The 24,691-nt window shown below is 27.0% G+C and overlaps 2 protein-coding genes across 5 annotated transcripts in view; one reads left to right on the top strand and one right to left on the bottom strand.

Annotated features, from left to right (window-relative positions):
• The window catches only part of LOC107166729 (phosphatidylserine lipase ABHD16A), a 9,128-nt gene extending 3,706 nt beyond the window's left edge, over positions 1–5,422 (bottom strand). Inside the window, exons 1-3 of one of the 2 annotated variants that reach the window (XM_015515516.2) lie at positions 5,286–5,422; positions 5,060–5,167; positions 625–675 (exon numbers count right to left, since the gene is read on the bottom strand). In XM_015515516.2, coding sequence (XP_015371002.2) covers positions 625–675; positions 5,060–5,125 — 117 coding nt within the window. In that variant the 5' untranslated portion in view covers positions 5,126–5,167; positions 5,286–5,422. Of the gene's footprint in view, positions 1–624; positions 676–810; positions 890–5,059 lie in introns of both variants that reach the window. The other variant, XM_089228220.1, reaches the window with a different exon arrangement.
• On the top strand, positions 3,571–24,691 carry LOC107166730 (uncharacterized). Of its 3 annotated transcripts, none has more exons than XM_015515518.2 (4): positions 3,571–3,759; positions 14,933–15,872; positions 22,888–23,316; positions 23,476–24,691. In XM_015515518.2, exons 2-4 carry the CDS (start codon positions 14,940–14,942, stop codon positions 23,602–23,604), a joined length of 1,491 nt encoding a protein of 496 aa, XP_015371004.2. In that variant the 5' UTR covers positions 3,571–3,759; positions 14,933–14,939; the 3' UTR covers positions 23,605–24,691. The 3 variants fall into 3 exon arrangements, with proteins under 3 accessions (XP_015371004.2, XP_015371003.2, XP_089084347.1); XM_015515517.2 differs by lacking the exon at positions 3,571–3,759 and adding an exon at positions 12,078–12,517; XM_089228221.1 differs by lacking the exon at positions 3,571–3,759 and adding an exon at positions 13,124–13,261.

Raw genomic sequence — 24,691 nt, 5'->3', positions numbered from 1 at the left:
AATAGTTTATGTTATAGTTTATAATATTAGGTCAATTAAAAATGTCAACACTCAAACATCTTCTAAATCTTAATTTGCTTTTATATACTTTAATCTATAGCTATATACTGTACTATTTTAACTAACTTTGTGTGAAAAGCAAGGTTCATTTAAAAATTGCAAAAAGTCCAATCAGAAACACCAAAATACCTCTCTTTTACTTATACTAAAGATTAAAGAACACAGATAAATAGCAAAATCATTATAATTAGTGAACTAACTTTACCATATTTGTTTTATGGAATAACTATGTTAGAGACTGCTCAGTGTGTTCACTGTTCAGTTCTAACTTCTAAAGTCTATACTTAAATCGTTACCGTATTAATTACTTTCACTGTTTTCTGTTTCAATAAATTCAATTTATAAACAAATGCATTTAATGATCATATGGTAATTTAACTATATAAGTACATGGCATATCTTAAAATTTATTGTTAATAATAAATTATAATACTATTGCATTAATAGTTAACACAATTTTATTATCTTATAAGTATGAATCATTACAATTTAAAAAAGCAATAAGTAATGTATAATGTTAAACAAAACTATAAAAGTAAAAAAAAATACATATTTTATACATACAGTCATTAATATTCTGTCTGCTACTTTTTCTTGCCATAGTTTAACATAGTCCTGTAACAAATATTAAAAATTTAATAGGTACTATAACATGTAAAACTTTAAAAATCTTGCACAAAATGTATTTAAAAAATAATTTAATACATATAAGTTGACTAAATTTAAGTTTAAATTATCTGAAGTACATACACTTCAATACTGAAGAGTTAAAAACCACTCAATAATATAAATCATCAACATCAGCAAAATCTTCTATTTCTCTGTGACTCTGTAATAAACATGAACCTTTTTTCAACCATAAACAATCAAACCAGTGATATTTCCAATGAAATAATTCAATCTTAAACTAACATATCTATATAATTCCTTCAAAAAAACCAAACTACCATAGTAATACTAGCCTTTGTGAACATTCATAAAAATAAAAATAAAAAATATCAGAACTGAACTTCCAGGACACATAGATGTGTTAATTGAACCCAGCATTAAAATTTATACTGGTACATCCAATAGTGAACCTGGTGTATGCATTTTGGCTGAGCCATATTCAATTTTAAAAGTAATATATTGGATTAAAAACCAGTAACTTTATTACTATAGACCATATAACTAAAAGGGTTCAAAATGTGGACGTTCCAAATCAGTCTGATTTTATAGACAAAATTTAATTTTACATATTGATGCTTATTTGAGCTGCAGGCCCTATTTTTATATGCATCGTGACACACAATGTGCACCACGAATGTACAAGTGTGCACTATGATTTTAAAGGGATTTTAACCTGTATACAGTACGGTCCACAAAACAAAAATGACATAATATGCCAACTACTAAAAAATATGAGTATTTCCTGAATTTTGTTGCTTGATTTGATTGCATTGATAAATTATTATTATATGTATATATATATATATATATTATATATGAAATACATTGCTTTTTCTAAAATAGTAATGCATAAATGTTCGTTTAAAGCAGTAAAATTAGGTATGCTGTTCAAAATTTTACAAATAATATGGCCTGATTTGAGGTGTAAAAGCATATTTTGTCATTATAACATAGTAATAATTTTATATTTTATACAATTTTAATTTAAATAAAAGTGAGTTAATCCTCATGATAACAAATCAATACAAAAATCTTTTTGGTAATCAAAATGTATATTTTGTTAGCAAAATTGTTTTGTTTTCAGCACTATATTTATTACAACAATGCTGCTTAAAGAAAGGAAATAATAACATGGTTACTATCACAGTTTATAATAAATCTTTGATTGAACCACTGTACTAAATATAATAAAACTACAAAATTACAACACATATTATAATTATTTGGTTAAAATTCTAAACATTTTTTAATTAATAAAAATGTGATTGACTTAATGTTTTATTGATTTTGTTACCAAGATAATTGGACAATACATTTTATTAAAACTAAAAATGTTCTGTATTAATAATATTCAGTAATTTGATAAAAAAAAATTTTAATACATATATTGCATATTTTGATCATATATATTTACATCATATTTAGCACCTTATTAGTGCAAATAAAGGTCCCTGCTTCTAAGCCAGTGGTTCCCAATCCATGGACCAAGGCCCACTTATCGGCCGCGAGCAGCATGGTACTGGGCCGTGAACCATATAATATTAAATATTATACATATATATATATATATATATATATATATATATATATATATATATATTAATTTTTTATATACCTTAAAATTTATGTTTTATAATATTTCTGGTTAGGTATAATAAAATTTAATCAATATTAACTACAGTGTAGATTAAGTGTACAATTAATGGTACTGAACGTTTGAATTTAGTTTTATTTCAAATAGTTTATTAATAGGTTCCTGTTATTTGTAATTTTTATCGTATTTACCATGCATGGTGTGAAACATGTGCAGGTTGTGATAAACATAACAGGTCTTTTGAATTTGTAAATTATTTGAAGATTCATTGATTGGACTTTACAAGATCAGACTAAAATTTTTTTTAAAGTACAGTGTTAGTGCCATTCTGCTTGAATGTTTGAAAAGACTATCCAGTAATCGCTAAAATCGCACTAAGAAATTCGATGTGCTTTTCTACAACTTTTCTGTGCGAACGTGCTTTTTCTACTTTTTTTTTTTTAAATAAAACTGAATGTTGAGAATGATTTAAGACTAAAACTATCTAATTTTAATCCAGATATTAACTCTCTCGTGGATGACAAGCAATGTCAAAAAATCACATTAAATTGTTTAACTAGTAATTAAGTTAAATTAAATTGTAGTTTTATAAATAAAAAGCTTAAAAATATTATTTAAGGCTTTTCCAAGCGTTCCTCTTAAGTTTTTCATACCCTAATTAAAAAGTGTTATAATACATAGTTTAAATTTAACATATCAAAAGTGACCTACTCTATGCTGAGTACATATTATAGTTCTGCAATACAGCAGAGCAACTTCTCCAGTTTTTTTTTAATTTTATCAATCAGATTAATGTTTCAACTCTCAAATAGTTACATTTCAAAATATTAAATTTTGTAATATAAAACAGCTAAAGAATAGAATTCATTAGACAGTAACAGTAGGCAAATAGCTACTTGATAACATAAACAATTTAGATGATTTATATCCAACATATGATTACCTATAAAAATATTTTAATAATCATGACTCAAGCATTCCTAATGAAATATTAAGAATAACTTTATAACCTTTGTTATACATAACAGAATATATAAAAAGAAAAATGTTATATTAATGCATAATGGTTTGTTTTTATCTTATTATTTATTTATACAAGGCACAAAATCTAATCTATAATAGTTTTTCTTACTTCAAAGGTCATAGCATTGATAAATTATACAATAATAAGTATAATAGTTCAATTAATCAATGATCATATATTAGTAGAATTACTAGACAGGACAGAAAAAAAAAAGACCTCAGTAAAATTAATAGTAGTTCGTGATGTGCTGAAAATGAGTAGTAATAATATGTTGGTTTGTATTGTAAAATCGTAATTGTAATAACTTTGTCCTTGGTCACTAATACTTCAGTACCATACCTCCAAGTTTTTATATTTAAAGTTTCAATTTTTTAATTTTTTATAGTGGATTCATTTTAATAACAAAATGACGGTAAGTCTAGAACATTTTATTTTACTTATTTAACAGATTTACCATCACCATTATTATAGTTGATTAATATTAATATTATATAATCATAGAATATCATATGAAATAATTAAACTCATAAATCTAAAAAAGTACTCTATAAATGATTTTACTAATTTTCAAATCCTTACAAAAATTAATTGGATTAATTGAATTTAAAATTATAAGTACACAATTATATTTGCCATATTATAAGAGGTATATCTTAAGAATGATTAATAATAAAAAAAACCGTAAAATATTATCTTGAAGGTATGAGATATGTTTTTTATATTTAAATTTATCTACAAATATGTTCACTCTTTATTAATGCTTATTGGTTATCTAACTAAATAAATAAATATATTTAATACTATTTGTTTAAATATATAATAATATATTCTAATTCCTATCAATAAATGAATTATTCAAAGCTCATACATTAAAAACTGGTTAGTTCAAAAATTTCAAGACACAAATCAAAAATTACATTTTAACAAAGAATACTGGACATTCCAACAGAGTTTAAACACATTATTATAAAACTAAATTTAAGTTACAGTCACAAGGTAATTACTAATCAACTCATCTAAATGATATTAACTGTTTTTTAACAAACCTCTCAGTAAATAAATCAAACAAAAAATATTTAAATAGTAATTTTTTTGGTTACCAAAAAGATATTTAGACTTTATAGAGAACAAGAGAGAAGAGAACCTTGTAAAATAATCTAAACTCTGTTTAGCAAGAAAATGATCTGATTCTGGACATCTCTATGCTATACTCGGCTATTGAGACCTGATCTAGTTCCATTATGGCAAGGTGTTTTAGGGATGTACAGAACCAAATTTATTCAAGCAGCTACATGTTCTGTTGCGGTACAGAATATATGTGAATAATATAACTGTAATACTGCACACATAAAAAAAAAAATGTAGAAAAGTATTAATATTTATTTTTATTAATTATTTTTGAAACTCAGTAATGACGTATCGGATACATAATTAAAAGTTTGATATTAAAATATATAAAAATAGGTAGGTGGTACAGTATATTTTAAATAAAAATAGTAATCAAAAATATTAGTGACTAAGCTACCAAATTCTGTAAATATAACTCAATAAATGATCAAATTTAATTTGTAAATTGGTAAGTACATCACTAAACTGTTTATAGATATTTCAAGCTTTTTATTTTGAAAGGCTATGAGTGTATGATAAATTTAAATAAACCTTGTATTATTATATAAGTGTTACACTAAATACAAGTTTAAGTTTATGCTTACATCGTTACTCCGAATTCCAGTATATACTTTGTAAAGCTTGGGTGTAAATATATAATCAGTAAACATTGTATGTAATAAATTATTATATTGTTTGTACACTTTTAACTCCTGTAAAATAAAATGTACCTAATAATAGTTAAAATGGTTAAAATCAAAAATGTACATAGTGAAAGTTGATACAAATATTAGATAAAACTAGTTAGTCAAGAATCGAGATTTTAAAAACCTTGTAAGAATTTGATGCAAAAAACTGATTTTTGCTAATAGTTAAGAAGTAGTAACGAAAAAGCAACTACAGTCATGGCGCAAGATTCAAGAGGTCATCAACTTTATAAAACCACGATATTATTATTATTATTTATTACTACATAGTATCACAGAATTATGGCGATAATGTGATAACCACGGTTGTAGATAAAACATGGTGATTACTTCACAGAATGTTACCGTAGAATATTCCATGAAGTTACTCTGCGATTATATTATCAAAAAATGCGGAAATTGATAAAACGATAACATAATGGAAAAATCATTTTTTTATATATTATATAAATTATTTTTTTTTTTAACTAATCACTATGTCATTATGAACAACTACGGACTAAAGTATATGTATAATACCTTAGCCCGTGCTAATCACCCATTTTACGACTTAAAATAATTTGAAACTATGCAGATTGAACTATTTTAAAATTGTAGCACTAGGATCTAAGTGCTTTGGTCAAACTGCTAATGAAATTAATTCATATTATTATTATTTTAAAATAACAATCCTATATTATATGCATTTATGCACAGCAATCGCCACTCGACATATTACCATTACGTCCGTATGGGCAGTACCTACTTATTATTATTTTTCAATGATATTAGTAGGTTGTAAGTTAATTACCATAAGCATTATACAATATAATGTTAATTTCCAATAATTAAGCATTCCATGTTCGCCATTCAATCAATAACACTTTTGTTTTGAATGTTGTACATTTGTAATCACAGAATTTTTATTTTTATTATTTTTATTTTCAAAAACAATCTGTACAACAAGCACATTTAGTAATTTTGATATAGAATATATACATAATTTTTTTTTTTAAACAACAACTTTTAAGGAAGTCACCCATTGGTAACACCTAAGAACTTATAGTTGGATTTAGATCACTTAAGGAGATCTCCATTCCAATTTCGTTTGAGCCTGCGAGGGAGGTTGCCTGGGATACGAAGTGAAGCCATATCTTTAATGAGAGGATTAGTACTGGAGTTGAGTTGGGAGTGGAAACGGTGGTAGTGAATTTTGGCGTAGTCATTGACATTAGTTACTTTGAGGCCGTTGTGAAGTGAAAGGTTTGTCATGTACCATGGAGCACCAGTTAAAGTACGCAGGGCAATGTTTTGGAAAGATTGGATGGGGCGAATGTTTGAGGGTTTGGCCATCCCCCATATTTGAATACCATACGACCAGACAGGTCTGATCATTGTATTATACAATAACATTTTGGTTTTTAGATTAAGTTTAGATTTAAGAAGAGGTCGGAAGAGATGGAGTCTACTGTTGGCAAGTTTCCTTTTGTTTTGGAGATGGGGTTTCCAAGTTAAACGTTTATCTAAAATTACACCTATATAGATACTTTGTCTCGTTCGAGATAGGTATACTTTTGTCTTTAAGTTTGATGGTAGGGCAAATGCCTGGGCGTAGAGCGAAAGTGACTTGGGAAGATTTACTCTCGTTTATACTTATCTATAAGATTTAAATGTTCTTGAAGGTGTTGTGCAGCTATAGTTATGTCACTATTACTTGAGAGGATAGCAGTATCGTCGGCAAATGTAGCATCACAGAATTTACAATTTTATATAGGTACTTAAACTGTAATTGGTAATTACCTATTAAACTTATATTTAGGGTCGGTTTTAAGGAAGGGGATGATACCGGTGGACGACATACTGCGAATTGAAAAATTATCTCAGATAATATTAACAAACCCGATTTTTTTCGTTAAAAAAAATTGATCAAGTTAATGAATTGTGCCGAATAATTACCATCGATATTGATATTTTACTATTTTAGTTTAAAATTAAAATTATTATTCATTTAATATTATGTGAATGTGACCCACTACTATTTAAAAAAAACTGAATATTTGAATTGAATGTTTTATTCTGTTATTTAATATTGTCGGTTTATTAGTATATTTGAAATGTTTCGTTCTATTTCTATTGTATTATTGTGTGTTTGATATTTGATCATAGTTAACGGAATCTGTCAAACTTTAAAGGAATATTGGTCAATCGTAAATTGAATAATAAAAAAAAAACTTAAAATTTAGTATAAAATTCCTTATAAGTTGTTTCAGTCAGTTCTTGTCAGTTACGTAGCCAGGGAAGGCCACAGGGGCCATGCACCCCCATGGTCCGTATCATATAATATCATATAAGATTTAAAAAATAATCGTCACTTTATTAATTTTGGCTATATACCGGTTGGGAGTTAAAATTTAAAAAAATATATAATGTTTATTGTTTATCAAAACACCGTAGATTGATAAGCGTGTCATTATCATCAATATTTTCCTAATATTTGGAAAATTAAAAACACTGTTATTTGAATGTTGTTTATTTAATTTTTTTGCCTCCCTCCCTTGTAGAAATCCTGGCTACGCCACTGTTTCTAGTGGAAATTTAAAAAAAGTTTAGTACCTAAATACACAATAATCTTTTTATGATCGTCTTAGATCAGAATTTTGACAAAATTTGAAAATTTACAAATTATTTTATAGCTAATAATTTATAAAATGATCAATTGTAACTAAGTTTTGACAAATTAAAACAAGGTTCCACATTAGTTTATATTATAGTCAGAAAATCTGAAAATATACATGTAACATGTATACAATTTTGCATAGACATTTTACGTTAAAATTTATAATGTATATCATATAATACATAATATAATTGGTATTGTATAATACTATAATAGTATAATACCTACTACGCAATGCCATTTTCAAGTACAACTTTATCGGCAAATATTAATTTAACCTACTGTAATAGGTACTATAATGCCTATAATATTGTAAAATAAATTACTTTAGTCGAAATAACATCATCAAATATAATATGGTAATATTGATAGTCAGAAAAAAAAAACCAGGGAAAAATAATCAACAGAAAAAAAATCCATGGGAAAAATAAGCCACGGAAAAAAAAGTAAAATTACAATAAGTAATATACCTACCTATAACCATTAAAATTAAAGTATAAATTAGGTATTATTTAAAAATTGTTTACACATTATTGGTCAAATATTTAACAAATAATTATAATTAAATATACAAAAAAATAAAATTTAAAGTATTATTCAAAATTTGTATACATTATACAATATACATAGGTATATATATATAAAATTATTAATACACAAGTTATATGTTAATTAATTTAAAATTTTTAACACGTTAATCATACAGTATTGTCCGCATTCATACATAAAAATAAAATTGTTAATATTATAATAAACATTGAATAAAAATAATATAATATTCTGTGGATATTATGTTGAAATCAATTGATTTATGTCTTACATCTTAGATATGTATAAATATTATGTATATACTTTGTACAGGGTGATTTTTTTTTAAATGTACATGTTGTAGTATGAAATACATGCTATCTTGAAATAAATTAATTTTTATAAATTTTTAATCTAAACTTTTTGTTTAATAAAATCAATACATTCATTGCTGTTTAGAATAATAAATAATAACATATAGGTAACCTGAGTATTAATAATTATATATATATATATATATGTATACAATATGACTAATAATGTGTAAACATTTTTAAATAATACCACCTAATTTAATACTTGAATTTTAATTGTTATATATTTAATTATTGTAATTTGGCTTTTTTTCTGTGGCTTATTTTCCCCACGGCTTTTTTTCCCCACATTCGGTAATATTATAGGCTGATAGACTATCTTCGCTCAGAATCGTTTTTGTATACAAATATATACAATGATTTTATATCATTGAATTCAAAATTGACATTTCCATTAAAGTGACCTCTATATAGACTCGCTACACCTATAATGTAGATTGCAGATTGTAGGTACAGCAGGGCGTTACCCGCTTACCTATAAGTTTTTTTGTATTGTTCGTGTACCTACACATCAATCATTTAAAACATTCAGTAGATTAATACATACTCCTATATTAAACGTACTTCGTAGTTCATTTATACATCAATACAAAATATAACACCAACACGACCAACCAAGTCTATATTTTCCTCCAATTAGAATTCAAAATAATCACACAAAACAATATATAATAATAATGATAACTAAGAAATAATGGCAGAATCAGTTTTTTTTTTTTACAGCTTTTTCAGGAAAATCTTAATCATTCTTCAAATATCAACTGTACCTATAACTATACGAAGTAGGTGCCACTTATCTATATGGCTATAAAGTTGTCATTATAAATACTATTATTTAATATTTTTATGCAACGTCTATTCTGTTATTCGGTGTTGTATATATTTTAACATTTCATATTATGATTTATGACGTTATCTGGTATCGATAATATATATTAAATATGTTTTGAAATTCTGGGTTAATGGTTAAATCTTCTTAGCATTCATTGCAACTGGGTGATGGCCGATGGGTCTTTGCTAATTAAGAATGTGTGAAGTTTGTATCAAAAAAGAATGTCCAATTCTCGCTTTAGTTAGAGTGACTTTTTGTTGTCTATTTCGGTTTTGCGGGTTGTGCCACTGTTTGGTGCAGTTTTTAATCTTTTTTAATTTATTATGTTTAATTTCTAACACGATATCATAATATTATTTTTTAATATTTCGAGATATTAAACGTTTGTATAGGTAATCCAGATATTCGATTTTTATATAAAATTTACAGGTGACTAGTATCTATATGTACAGACGTACAGTATTATAGTAGCCAGTAGGTAGGTAGCTAGTAGTTACACACACAATACGGCTGTATATAATTATATTATATTTATATTTATTATTTAGTAATTAGTAATTACATATTATGTGTCTATGTGAATATTATATATAAACGACCTACATGTTATTATATAACTTAGAAACAAAATATCTTCGTTGATTTTTTTTTTTTTGTGCTATTATTCTCAACTCATACCTAGGAGGTTAAAGAAAAAATTGAAAAATAAATGGACATCTGGTAAGCAATTTTGTTTGATTTCATAAAAGGTTGAAATGGTTTAATAGTTTAATGTTTCGAGAGAAACGTATCTAATAAATTTTAGTCCATATAGTTCTTGTAGAGGATAACGGTATAAGTATTTCATTTTTGGAGGAAAATGGATCCGCCTTTTTCGTCGGTCCAATTAGTTAGAGAACATCGCGGGTGCAGCAGCTGCAACGTGCCTACGTGCGTTTGGTTTTTATTATATATTGCGCATCTGCAGACTACTTCCGTCGATGGTGAAGTGGTGAAGGCCGAAGGGGGAAACGTAGTATGTTTTTTTCGTTTCAATTTACCAATCACGATTCACGGGACCTGGAACGGTGGTGTACAACAAAGACCACACTGAGTTGTCTGAGCCTACGCCAGTTTGAAGCCTGCCAAAAGTAGCCGACAGGCTGAAATAAACAAAAAATAAATATCTCTTTTTTTTCGTCGACGATAAACGCGGATGGCTCAGCTATAAATTATAATGTAATATCATTAAAATAATAGGCACAAAATAGATTTCAATTATTATGTGATATATAACTTATATTATATATTTATATATAATTTGTACCTACGCGCAGAATATCATCATTGTTATGGACTTCGATTAGGTAGTCTATATAAATCATGTACATAAAATATTATATATATATTATATTATGTACCCAATATACATATCAGTACATCACGCATGTAAAATACAATTAATTAAATGATAAATTTCACATATCTATAGGTTGTTTGGCGGTTCGAAGGACCGCTTCAAAGTCCAGACCACGATTAAAGATATTTATGCCATACGACTATAATATGAATATAAATTAAGTATGTAGGTATACCAAAAATATTTAATAGTAGTACTTAAATAGGCTATACGGCATTAGTTAAATAGTAGGTTAAATATTACCTTGGTGTACGTAAATGTATAAATAACAAATATAATATAATATGATTTGTATACTATATCTATATATTATCGTGATTCAGGCTAATAAAAATGACTCAACATCATTCGACAGTATACTCGGTCTCGGTAGTCGTTTTTAAGCACGATAAGGGACAAAGTGTGTCATTTTGTACAGCCGTAATGTGTCTATCGTTAGGCATTGTTGTATAATGTATATCGATATCGACGATATCTCTAGGTATATTATCGTTTTCGTGCAATTTCTACTCCAATAATAAATCAGTATATTATAGTAAATTGTAAATAGTAATTTCGTAGGTATTTAAAATAGAACCTAACCGATAATCGACCACCTATACATCTAGTCACTCTAGAGCACGCCATGTCATAGCAATATTAATAATTTATAATAGTCATCAATAATTGAATCATCGGTGCATAAAGTAAAGTCGACTACTCGAATGTCGAGTGCTCAGATAGTAGCCGTGTCGCGTCGTGCGCATACAACCATGCCGAGACAAATTAGAATAATATTACACAAGACGTACAAACAAAACATGTTTAACCTCTAATCTCTTTTTTTCTACGCGTATACAACCCTATAAAAAGGATCTTTTTATTGTCTAAAGTCTTGTCGCGGAGTTTGAGCCATATTATGGTTTGAGCATAATTCCCCTTCCCGGAACGTCGCGACAAATGGCGACGTCGCCTTTGCAGTTTGCACCCGCAGATCGAGCGTGCGCGCGCGCCGCCACCCGATCTCGCTACTCGCTACGTAAACAGATGGAGAGTGAGACGGACGCGGGACGACGTTGAGATCAGGGACGGGCGCGCGCCGCGCGGTTTATTGGCAATCGACGACACAATAACATCGTGGTCGTAGGTAGCGTCGTAGTAGTATAATATTATAGCAATAGAACGACCGTACGGGACGGCTGGTACGTCCACGCACGTCAGTCGCTATTCACCACTAGTCAGGGCTGTACGGTGTCGCGCGCGCGTATTTTTCGCGATCCGTCGACCATAATATAATATTATTGTTATTTATCACCGGCGCTCGCACGAATTGCATCGTTATTGTTTCATCCCCGCTGCCCAGCGCGTTAGTTCCGTTTTCGAATTTTTTTTTTTCGTGCGCGATTATCCGTCATCGTGTTTTTGCTTTGGCTATTTTCGGTCGTCCGATTTTTGTACTGCGCCAGTCGCGTTCTGATCCCGTTTCAGCGTGTCACAATTATATTATATTATTATTTATTATTCCGTGTCTTGATCCGAATTCACGTCGATCTCCGTCAATCAGCGAATCCAGTGAAATAAAATACAGGTAATCATTGGGCTCCGTGACTCCGAGGAGTCTGCGATCGTTATTTGGGTCTGGGTGACTGGCTCATATAGAGACAGTCGTGACTATATTCTGGCGGGATAATTTGATTCGTAGGTGCCAGAAACATGTAATAATAATATAATGTACCGTCCAGATTAGATTTAACCTACGCAGTGGCTCGCCCTGGTGCAAACAATATAATTGAATGTTTATATTTTTATAATGTGTTTTGTTTGAGATATTATGACTCTTTTTCTATAGAATATTGTTGTAAGTACAGCTGTTATCTTTGCCCGCACTTTTTCGGGTTTACTCGAGGGTTTACTGTAATATACCGAATCTCTAATCATGACTAATTTTGAAATTTCAATTTTTTGAAAGAAAAAAAAAATGTGTTTTTAATTTTTTTATCGTTATCACATTTTGAGAATTACAATTTTTCAATGACAACAAACATTTTTAATTCCCCATCTCGGTAAAGAATATTTTCCGAATATTTGTATACATAAAAATGGAATTTATTAGAGAAGTTAATTAGTTATAATTATTAAAATTATTTAAGTAGATGAGATGGAGTTAGTGGATCAATATATTGTAGGATATACTTGTGCCACTTTATTCAACTTATATAAACTTGAAATACTTGAAAGTTATAACTCAGTGACTACTCGTTTCAAAGTTAAATTATTTTTATGCATTAATCCCAAAAATATCTTGTTTTGGAATATGAAATTAAAAATCAAGGTATGTTGTCATTCAAAAAGTAAAAACAAAAAATAATAGGTATATTTTTTATCTGTTTATATATAATTTTAAATTATTATTTCTAAAATAATATGTATATTTAATATGGTAGGTTTACCTAACTACTTTTAATATACTGAATTATTCTCTCTACTGTTCACTTTTATTTTATTTAATATATTAATCATGTAAAATGTTCCCATGCTGGTGTATTTAAACAGATTTTCTAGTTGATTGTGCTCCTTAAATTTTGGATTTTTTTTTCATTTTTATATACTTTTTTCAAAACCATAGTGCAAACAAAAATTGGCACAGATTATTAGTTTTTTAGATTATTTAAACCATACGTCGATAATGGATTAGTGGTAGTATTATAGTTTTAAAACCATAGGTTAGATTATTCTTTATGTTAGCTCAGGTCTACATTAACCTCAAAATGGATCTCCACCTTCAAGGTCGACTATGTACTTCCCTAGGGTTTAGAGAGGTCAATAGTTTTAGCACCTCTAGTTTTAGTAAAGCTGGCATTTATTAACCATTCTTAAAAAGTTCAAAATTTTAAGTAATTATATTATTGTTAAAAAAAGTAGGTATAAAATGTGAATAAAAAGGGTGTTTTGGGGTACTTAAAAAGTTTCAGTTGAAGCTATTTACCTATTTTAAAAATGGATAAGGTAGATGGAAGATTATATTTTTTGAAAAAACATTTAATTTTATGTAGATAAATATGAGATAAATAGGTTCAATAAAAATAAAATTGTTAGATGTGTATGTAATCATGTTGTTTACTATCATTTTATTTTCACAGTGACTACAATGGGATAAAATTGTTTCAGGGTCTTTGAACAAATATAGTTTTAACTTTTGGCCACTGTTAATAATATAGTAGAATACACAATTAAATAAGACGTCATAAAATAAACATGCTATTTTTCAATTTAGCACCTAATAATGAAAATAACTGCTGTCAGTCAGTTGTACAGTTTATTAATATAAACTGTATTTAAATTGTTGAGGTATTTTGTTTAATTAGGTAATAAACTAAATGGCACTGTCCTGTAGTATATATTTATTATTATAAGTAACATCAAGACAAAATACCTGTTATACAGTTTTTACTATTAATTTTGTCAATGATGTTTGGTAGCTATTGGTATGTTTGAGCTTATATATAGTTAGCTTTAGATACTTAGGTAGATTGGTGTATATTGGTATTCCAAATTGAATTACTCAGGTACTACTTTAGGTTAAAAATATTTATTTTTTTTTTTTAGATTTTGTGAATAACTTAAGCTAAGCACTAGCATTTTAAAATTTGTTTTAAGTTTTTCATTTCGTATCTGTAGATCTGCTTACTGATTTTTTTAAGTTGGTAGGTAACCTAAGGCATTAATGTTAACATTGTTTATAAGATTGGTTATCCATATATCATTGGTTTTTAAGTTAAAAGTTTTTATTCAAGCTATATTTTAAATCTTAATTACATATTACTTACATTCATATAAATAGGTTTGTGTACTTAAAAAGTAGCCCAAGGTAAAAGTTCAAATTTTTCAAAAAAGGTCTTAATATATAAGTACATATTATTGAAAATGCTTGTTAAAAATATTTTATTTTGTTCTTATGTACTTTGTTTTATTTATTTATATTATTTTGTTTTTTTACAAATAGTTCCACAATGGATTTGGAATTCGACTCTCATACGGTGTTCATTGAAGATGTCACATTACCTTCATTGTTGACCAGTTTTAGTACATCAACTACAAGTTCAGTAGAGTTTACATCATCAGAATCAGAGTCAGAAACTACTCGAATACCCATTACCAAACAAAAAGCAAATAAATATATTAATTACAAAGGTCCAGTAAAATCATATTCATTAGCTGATTTAACAAAAATAAAATCATTCAAACCACTTATACGAGAAGATTCAGCCATATATTCTACAGAAACATTAACTAGTGCCATGACTACCAGAACAGAATCAGGTATTCATAATTCTAATAGTTGTCTGAATTCATTTGGTAAAACTAACAAGAAGTATGCGCATGTTGAAAGTAAAGTTAAACAATACATTAAGGATATTAAAGATAATGAAGCTAAAAGTAAAGCTACAAGATATAGTTTACAACCTTCATCAAGAAAACAGCAAGTAAATAAATATGTTGATGAAATGATTAAAACTGAAAGTGAAGAAATTTTAAATTTAAAAAGTAATTTGAAAAAACTTGAAATTCAATTATTGGAGAAAAATAGACTTATAGAACAACTTCAATACAATTATAAAGTTATGGAAAATAAGTATAATTCTGCAACAAATATTATATTAAAATTGGCAAAACCTAGTAGAGATGTGTTAAAATTTACTGAAAGTGAATTGATAGAGCCATTATCTCCCGGTTATAGTATACCACCCCCTAAAGAAGTTTGGGGTCGTGGCTATAAATTAAAAACATCCAATACGTTATCAACATTACAAAAAGAAAACTTAAATCTAGAAAAAGAAAATGGTCTCAAGGTTCGAAAAGTGAAATCAGGAGGTGACTTAATAAATTATTCCAATATTGATGCCTACAAGACACTGAGAGATTCAAGATCTGCTATACAAAAGGTGAGTTATAAATATTAGATGATTGATCAACTTTTAAATTATAAAACTTCAACTAATCTATACATTTTAAATACTTTCTTAGAATAAATAAGATAAAAGTTAGATTAAAAAATTATATTGATTCTATTTTGTGGCCAACTGAAATATTAATGTTAGGTAATTTTAGTTATTTGTATTAAAAGTAAGTGACTAAAAATGCTATTACAATTTAATTAGATAGGTAGGGAGGTCGATACATTTTGAATTTTTTTTAAATATGAATTCATATTTTATCTTTGCATCTGAAAAATGATTCTGACCTGAGCTTTGTTCAAACTGTGCTTACATTAAATTATTTATCTACGAAAACTATGGAGAGAATAAAAAAGACCACTTCTAAGTTCTAATTTTAAAGAACAAATCAGATCCAATTTATAATTGACTTGAAACTTTGAAGTAGTCTTTTTTTCCATAAGTGTTCCTATAAAATTTCAATGTAACCTAACCTATTTGTAAACTAGTATTTATTATTTATTATTAAAGAGTATGTGCCTAAGTCTGTAAATTTTACTATGTTTCTATTTTTTAGGATATCTGGTTATGTATTAAAACGTGAAACTAGAACTTCCCCCCCCCATGCCCCCTACCCGATAACGAGGTTATGTATTTTTAATGTTTTTCAATTGCTATTATATCAACCATAGACCTATTATACTAGTATAATAGGTCTATGATATCAACTATGGGGAACCTTTGTATAAAATTTTCAATTATTTTTAAGCAGCAATGTTATCGACATTTATAGAATAAAAACTATAAAACGAAAAATTTCAAATGTCTATAAATAACTTAAAAATTGTTGAAAATGTTTCAAGTATAGGAATTGATAAGATTAACATTTAGTGTAAATTTAAAGTTTCTACAATTATTCGTTTTTGAATAACAACAAAATAGAATATCGGTACAAGAGAAATTTAGTGAATATCTAATGTTGTAATTTAAATGCTCATAAAAATTTAATTTGACTTTCCGGTATGAATTATTTATTTGATAAAAGTAGAAAAACGCATCAAGGATCTTGCATTGCATTTTCAAACCTTTAGAAAGATAATTTTTTATGAATTTCTAAGTCAAAATAAATTGCAACTTTTCGTGATTTTTACGTATTTTGTCAAAATTCGAATATTAATGTTAATTAAAAAAATATTGTGTATGTACTTTTAACATTTTTTAACTGTCGTTTTAACAATATATTAGGAGCCTTGTATTTAATTTTAAAGCATTTTTACCTAACGAATAAAATTTTACTGTCATCTATAGAAAAAAAAATAATAAAAATATCGAAAATTTTATTAAGTGTATAAAATGCTAGTTTAAACATTCAATGAAAATTAAATGTGTCTATGGTAATTTTTTTTAGAGTTACACCAATATCAAAATTCGATTTTCTCAAAAACTAATTTTGCGTTAAAATTCCCGTTTTTCTTTAATTTTTTTTTCTGTTTTTCCTAGTACTTCTGAAAACTACTGGGAAATTTGATCTCCCCAATGCACCAACTATATTCGCTTTTCAATCGGAAAAGCTACTGAAGTTGATAATCGTAGTATTATTTCGACAACTTATCGTGTGAACTGACACAGACACACACAAAAAAAAAAAAAAAAAAAACGTAAAATCAATACATTTATCGCTCCGCTCAGAATCTAAAATATTATACAATACACAAATTACAAATGAAAATAATTTATTAAGGTAGTACCTAGTATAGCTCACGGAATAATAATAAAATTAATAAGATTAATATTAAAATATAAAATTAAATAATACAAAAAAATAATAAAGATGTTATTTTGGTAAGATAGCTCACAGAAATACATTTTTTTTAAATATCATCATTTGAAAAACTTTCACATAATTGTGCTTCATAAAAGAGTTTTAATAAAAAGCCAAATATTTGGATGATAATTCGCACTAATGTTGCAAATTTATTATTCCACTTTCCACTCTTCCAAAGTATTATTTGTTCTGCGGTTCTACCTATGCCTGCTTTAGTTAAGAGGACGCTAAACCCGCATATGTTGTCTCAGTCTTATAAGTGCGTAACATAGCGAATTTTACGTTCAGCATATCACGTTTAGCTCCGTTAGTTAATACTCATATATTTTAAGATATACAAACAATTTAGAATTTTAAAATACACATAACTCTCTTTAAAATAAAAATATATTAAAAAGCCTACGAGGTGCCCTCGATAATAATGTTACCTTTAATTTTTGTAAGAAGTCAATTTACTTTAAATTTTAAACTAACGGAGCTAAACGTGATCTGCTGAGCATAAAATTTGTTACGGTACGCGCTTGTAAGACGAAGACAACATATTATGCGGATGTAGTGCTTAGATAATAATATATACATGGATAGGACATCCCTTTACCTATTAATTATTATACACGGTATACTGTGAGCGAAGAGTCTACTCGTTACCCAATTGGTTATATGCGGTTACAGATTCTGGTTTATGATAAATAACATTTTTATCAATCTGATTTGTGCCAATTTTTGAATCAATACAATAAATTATCAATTTCATTTTAATTCATTATTTATTAATTTATTAATATTATTTATTTAAAATTGTATACAAATGTTTATATTGCGGTTCCACTTCAAAAAATAATGACGAACAAGCCTTGCCTTTTCATTCGTTGAAATAAATTTTTAGTTATTCTATAATTATTATTATTTTATTTTTAAATTCAAGATTCCCGAAAGATCAAAGACGATATTTATGGCTAGATTCTTTAGGCTTAAGTAATGCAGGAAAGCGGGACAAAATATGTTCTAAGCATTTTAATTCTCAACATTTTATGGTGGGTGTTTCAAAAAATACATTATTAAGCGACACAGTACCTAGCCAACGGATTTTAAGAATAGTGATATACATATAATACTTGGACATCAGAATGTTTCACGAAATAAAAAAAAATGAACGAACAATCAAAAATTAGATCAAAGTTCACCAAATTAATTTTATTTAAACACCAATAATGTACCCAATAATTGTTTTCATTTATTATAATCATTTTTACATTAAACATATCTGTAAACTTTTTTTTACCATTGAGTTATTTAATATTTTTTTGACCAATTAAATGTAAACTATCGAACACGTTATAACTTATAAGCAACTTAATACAAAATACAAATAATAAATAATATCACTTTCCAGATTTTTCCCTTCGATGTGCCCCAAAAATTGCGTTTTCGTTATCACCTATGGTTGATACCACACCTTAATTTTAATTAACCATTTTGGTAACTTGTATGCTCTTCGATCACACTTGAATACATGGTATGTCCTATCCATATATATATTATCTATGGTGTAGCGACCTCTTAAGTCAAACACGTTCCATATGAAAGGTGTAACTATCGGAAGTATTGACATATTATGATGATCGTATATTTCTGGTAAACCAAAGATCCAATGGTTCAACCTATTAATATATGTAAAAAAATATACTGATTCAGGGGGGAAATTTCTGTCCGGGAGAGGGACGTCCAGTACCGGTAAAATTGTCAGGAGGGGGGAACGTCCAATTACCAAAAATATTATCACCTAAAAGGAGTCCTTATAGGACGTGATACCTGCATGTGTTGTCTCTGTCTTACAAGTGCGTAACATAACAAATTTTACAGCAGGTTATAAATATCATAAGATTTACAAAATATGTACTGGCTTCAAAATTAAAATCTAGTAAAAATCCCATGAGTTCGTCTAAATAATACTCTTAACCAAATACGCTTCTGTGGTAAATATGAATAAAACAGATTCATCCCCAGCTGAAATTTTTTTAATATTTTTAAATAAATACAAAATAAAATGTGTTCAAAATACATATTCGAATATGTTCTAATTAGTTATACCATATAGAACAATAGCAGGCTATACTTAGATTTTGTAATATTGAATTATCAATTAATGTATAGGTACCTATTTAATTGAACTTACCTATATACGTTTATAATCACATATAAATACTTGTAACATAATACATTTGGCTGTGTGTTCTTTTGGCAATGTCCCAGTGGTCTCCCTGTCTACTGACTTTAACATAAAATGTGTTTATTTTTATACATTGAAGATAGCTTTTGAAATGCCACGACTTCTAAAACAAAATTCTGAAGTATTTACAATAAAAACAACTTGAGTGTTAAATGTTACAACTGTAAAAACTTTACTTCATATTTAAATAATTTTTGAATACTTAAATATACAATATACCTAAGCTGATACAAATCTTATATTTATTAGACTATAATACAGTGAAAACTCTTTATAACGAAACTCGCTATGACGAAAAACTCTATATTACGTAAATAACATTAAGTTAACTTATAATGGTTGGTTTGATTTAAAACCTATTAATTACTCTCTATTACAAAAACTCTCAATAACGAAAGAAATCACATGGTCCCTTCAGATTCGTTATAGAGAGTTTGAACTGTATTTGTAATTCTTTAGCCCTGGCTTCATTGGTTAAAATAGTGTTGATTGTCTCAAGACTATACCTAATTGTGGTCAGTATATTAGTATAATAATCATCAACCAATAAATACTAAATTATGTTACACTAAATTTTCATGTACATAATAATAAATATCGTTTTTATTCTATAACAGCTTATATTGCGCATTTAAAAAATTTTGTAACAATAGACACGCACACAGTTCAGATTGTTACATGGGCTATCAATACCGTTTGCGTACCTTTTTATACAATAGAATAACACATGATTGTCATTGTACGTGTTTCTGAAGCCATCTGGTAATGGGCTATAAATTACCGGAAACGGATGAAGTCTTTACATATTAGTATATTACATCCCCTTAAGTTCGCGCATGAATAAAATCTCATATAAATCTAGTTATTTTTGTCTAAAACTGTCACATGCATACGTCCGGTTCCTGTATATTATTATTATTTCATTTTTCAAGACAATCAAACTAGCAAGGCATTATTAACACGTGTGTAAACCTTCCTACACAATATATCGTGTGTATAATACATTTACTATTAATAGACTTGTATTCAATATCTATTTTAAAACTAAATCCAAGTAATTTAAATAATATTAATCAAATATTAGTTTTCGTAAGTATTTTCAAGTTTTTAAATCTAACTTCGAAGTCCTTACAAATTATTTTTTAAATCTCAGTATATCTAACCGTTTAGACTTCAGTATGTATCTACTATATTTTAGAATCTGAATATCATTAATTTGTATCTATTGGCTATACCCTATTGTAGATCATAGTATGGTTGTTGTCAATGTTTTGTAAATTTCAGTTTGCTACTTAGTAAAATTAAATATTATTATACATTAAAAGATTTATTTATCTGTACATTTAATAACATAATAATATATTGAATTATTGATTAATAATTTATGTAAAGGTAGAATGTTTTACATTTTCTTTCAACCATTAAGCATTTTAGATTCTAAGCAAAGCAGATTTATATTACCTATATAATTACTACATCTACAACTATAATTTACAGTAATTTTCAAAAGCGTTTGGTGATATAAAAGAAAAATAAATAATTAACTGACATTTTCATTTAAAATCAGTTTTTAGAAAATTGATTTTGTTTTTTATAATAACTTAAAAAACGACAAAAATAAATAATCGTAGATTCTTGAAATTTTAATATGCCTATTTTTTATACAAAATAATTTTTTTTTAATATGTTGACTCTTATTGTTGTAATAGTAGTTTGGATGTATTATTTAAAGTTCAAACTGATGAAGTTAATCAAAATCACGAACATTTGCAAATCATTATGTTATTAAAAGTTATAAAATATTCAATTTTTATAGCTAAGGATTGGAAAATGTTTGAAACAAGGTTTCTCATAAATATACTCTGCTTGGAATTAGAACGTACCCAGACGGCGGACCAAAACAATTCCGGTACTCCGGCTTATGACTATACAATGAAATGCTTATAAGTTATAACTTATAAGTTAACAACTATGACAAGGTTTTGTGTGGTGAACCGGTCGCCTTCTACGCGACGAGGTACTTTATTATTCCACACAGAATATAGTTCATATTGTAAATAAAAATTCTAAAAAATTATTTGTCCAATTTTTTTTATAGATATTTCAAGTTAAATTTGAAATTAAATTAGATATTTAAATAAAGAGTAAAAATTTTAATTGTTTTTTTGTGATGTAAAAATATTATTCGTGACTCGTGACTACTTGAAACTAATAAAGTATTTAATTATGTACTTTATACACACTGTGACATTTTCAAATGCAATGTTTTGGGCAAAAGTTTATTCAACCTACTTTATATCTTATTAAAAATAAAATCCTTAAATAGCAATAATATCATAAAATGTATTAAATAACGTTTGTTTGAACTAATGGCCATAATAGTTGCCGGGCTTGGGATAAAAAAATAATATATATATTACATCACCGACTGACTTCACAACAGAACTATTTTTTGTAAACAATGTTTATTACATTGAATTCAAATTCAACTAACACACATTATCGTGACAAGTCTGATTTCACCCCATAATCTTGATGTATTCATAAAAAATACTATGTCTGACTAATTGAGTGACTCTTCCTCCTCCTCTAGAATTATCTATGAAAGTCTTTGCAACTATCCTGATTCACCACTGATTGAAAACCTTAACAGCTCAATCTAACTAGAAAAAGCATAACCCTTTCCTATCCCTTATTTGACCACATCCTACTATTCTTTTATTCATTTAAATTTTTCTTGAACTCCCCGCTCTGCTCTTTTCGTAACAGCCCCTTGACCTGCAAAATTTCTCATTTCCTATTCAACTACCCTAAAATGTTATCACAACGTGCTTACTCAAGTAAACATTTACATCATGCCAATTTTTAGGTCATTCAATAATCATAAATACTAATGTATATCAATTAATATAAGTACTTGATAAAATAATACTTTTTTCTTTATGAAATTATTTAATTATATGTTTTAGGTGAAGTTGTGGCAAGAATCATTAGCAAGTACTGATGTTTCTGAAATGGACACAGATCAAGGTGTTGAATTTCCATCACCACATTCATATTCTGTATCATCTAATGATTTATCAATGAGTTCATTAGAAATTGCTCCAGTGATGAGTAATAAATATCCTAATAAACTCGAATGTCGCAGTGATTCATCTGGTTGTGGTATGTCTTCAACCAGAGTATCTAAAGAAAATACATTGGTTAGTGGTATTAATATATCAGTTGATAACAATGAATTGTGCTCTACCAGTGAAACGGTAAAACTACACACCTCTACACCCATAAAAAATGTTGGGCATCATTTAAATTCAACTAAATCCAAAAACACAACTGTATCAAACAAACATAACAATGAGTCACAAAAACGTTGTTCATCAAAAAAACATAGGAAATCGGTAACTATATGTCTATATGATAGCTAATTCTATTATAAGTAAAGTAAACGTAAAGTAATGTTTAATGGTTTATACAATCTTGAATCTTGAATTGTATATAGTAGATACTTTAATAAAACTAGTATCAAAATAATTATAAATCTAACAATTTGTTTATAGAAACCTAAAATTGAAGAAAACCAATGTCCAAATGAAGTAGATGAATTCATGTGCCAATTTAAACATTGCATTGGTGTCATTAATGGAGTAGTCACAAAAATGGAAGAAAGCTTTATGTCTCAAAGATAATTTTTTTATTCAAAATGTATTGTGCCTTTTTTGCATACTTATGTTATATGATAATAAATTGAGTTTAAAGGTTTATTAAAGGTTATCATGTATACCTATATATATATATACCTATTTTTTATATTGAAGGGTTTCTTGTATTATTATAAAATTGTTTTGTTATGATTTTTGTTTAAATGTTTGTTTTTTACGCATTGTCATTAAAATTAAATTAAAATAAAATAAAATGTTTATTATGTTATTACATATAGGTGAAACCAAAACTTATATTAGACTGTTAGGCTAGTATCTTCTGTTAATACAAATTTAATATAATATAAATAATACATTTATTCCATGAATTACTTTAATCTATTTATTTTAATACAAATTGAACAGTTCAAAAACTTTTAATAAGTGTCTTAAATTCTAGACAAACCCATGATAATTGATAAATATATATATTCACTCAAATAATTTTTCCCCAGAAAGTCCATACCACCTTATCATGACTTATTAATTGTAGTTCTCATTGAACTTATATATAATATATTAATATAAATTATTATAATAATAATGTAACAATTAATTAACTTTTTATATGTAAGCTTCTGCCAACTAACTAATTTAAATTTAAATTATAAGTGTATCAAAACATTTTTCAAAAAAATGAAAGTAATTGTTATATAAATTAAGGGTACAGTAACTTTTCACATTTTGTAACTTACGTTATTAAATATCTATAATTAAATTCTTAATTCATACATGTATGTATCTATATTATTTTTAATTTATTGTTGTATGTTTTTTAACAAAATTTTGACATTGTTAATTTAATTATTCTTATGTTTACTAGTTAATATTTTTTTTAAGTATTAAACTTTTTGTTTAATTCTTTTTATGTTAAGATTTTGTTTTATTTTCTCATAACACAATATTTTTTGCTAATTTATATGTTTGATTATGTAACCATAGATACTTTTGAAGTTTTGACTAATTGAAACTATTGTAACCTTAAGTGCCATATTAGTATCTGTCTGTAGGTGTGTTTAATTGTTAACGACAAGACTGATTCTGTATAAATAAAATACTAATTTATTGTTTACAA

The sequence above is a fragment of the Diuraphis noxia genome, unplaced genomic scaffold (genome assembly GCF_037042655.1).
Source record: "Diuraphis noxia isolate RWA-SAM2 unplaced genomic scaffold, SU_Dnox_SAM2 contig0005, whole genome shotgun sequence".
Taxonomy (NCBI): Eukaryota; Metazoa; Arthropoda; class Insecta; order Hemiptera; family Aphididae; genus Diuraphis; species Diuraphis noxia.
The sequence above is the reverse complement of the archived record's forward strand: the minus strand, read 5'-3'. Positions and strand labels throughout refer to the sequence as shown.

Excerpts from the sequence above, each read along its gene's own strand:
- LOC107166730 (XM_015515518.2), top strand. The coding sequence starts at position 14,940 with ATGGATTTGGAATTCGACTCTCATACGGTGTTCATTGAAGATGTCACA. Across the intron at positions 15,873-22,887 it reads CAAGATCTGCTATACAAAAG|GTGAAGTTGTGGCAAGAATC; the intron begins GTGAGTTATAAA and ends TATATGTTTTAG. Across the intron at positions 23,317-23,475 it reads CAAAAAAACATAGGAAATCG|AAACCTAAAATTGAAGAAAA; the intron begins GTAACTATATGT and ends ATTTGTTTATAG.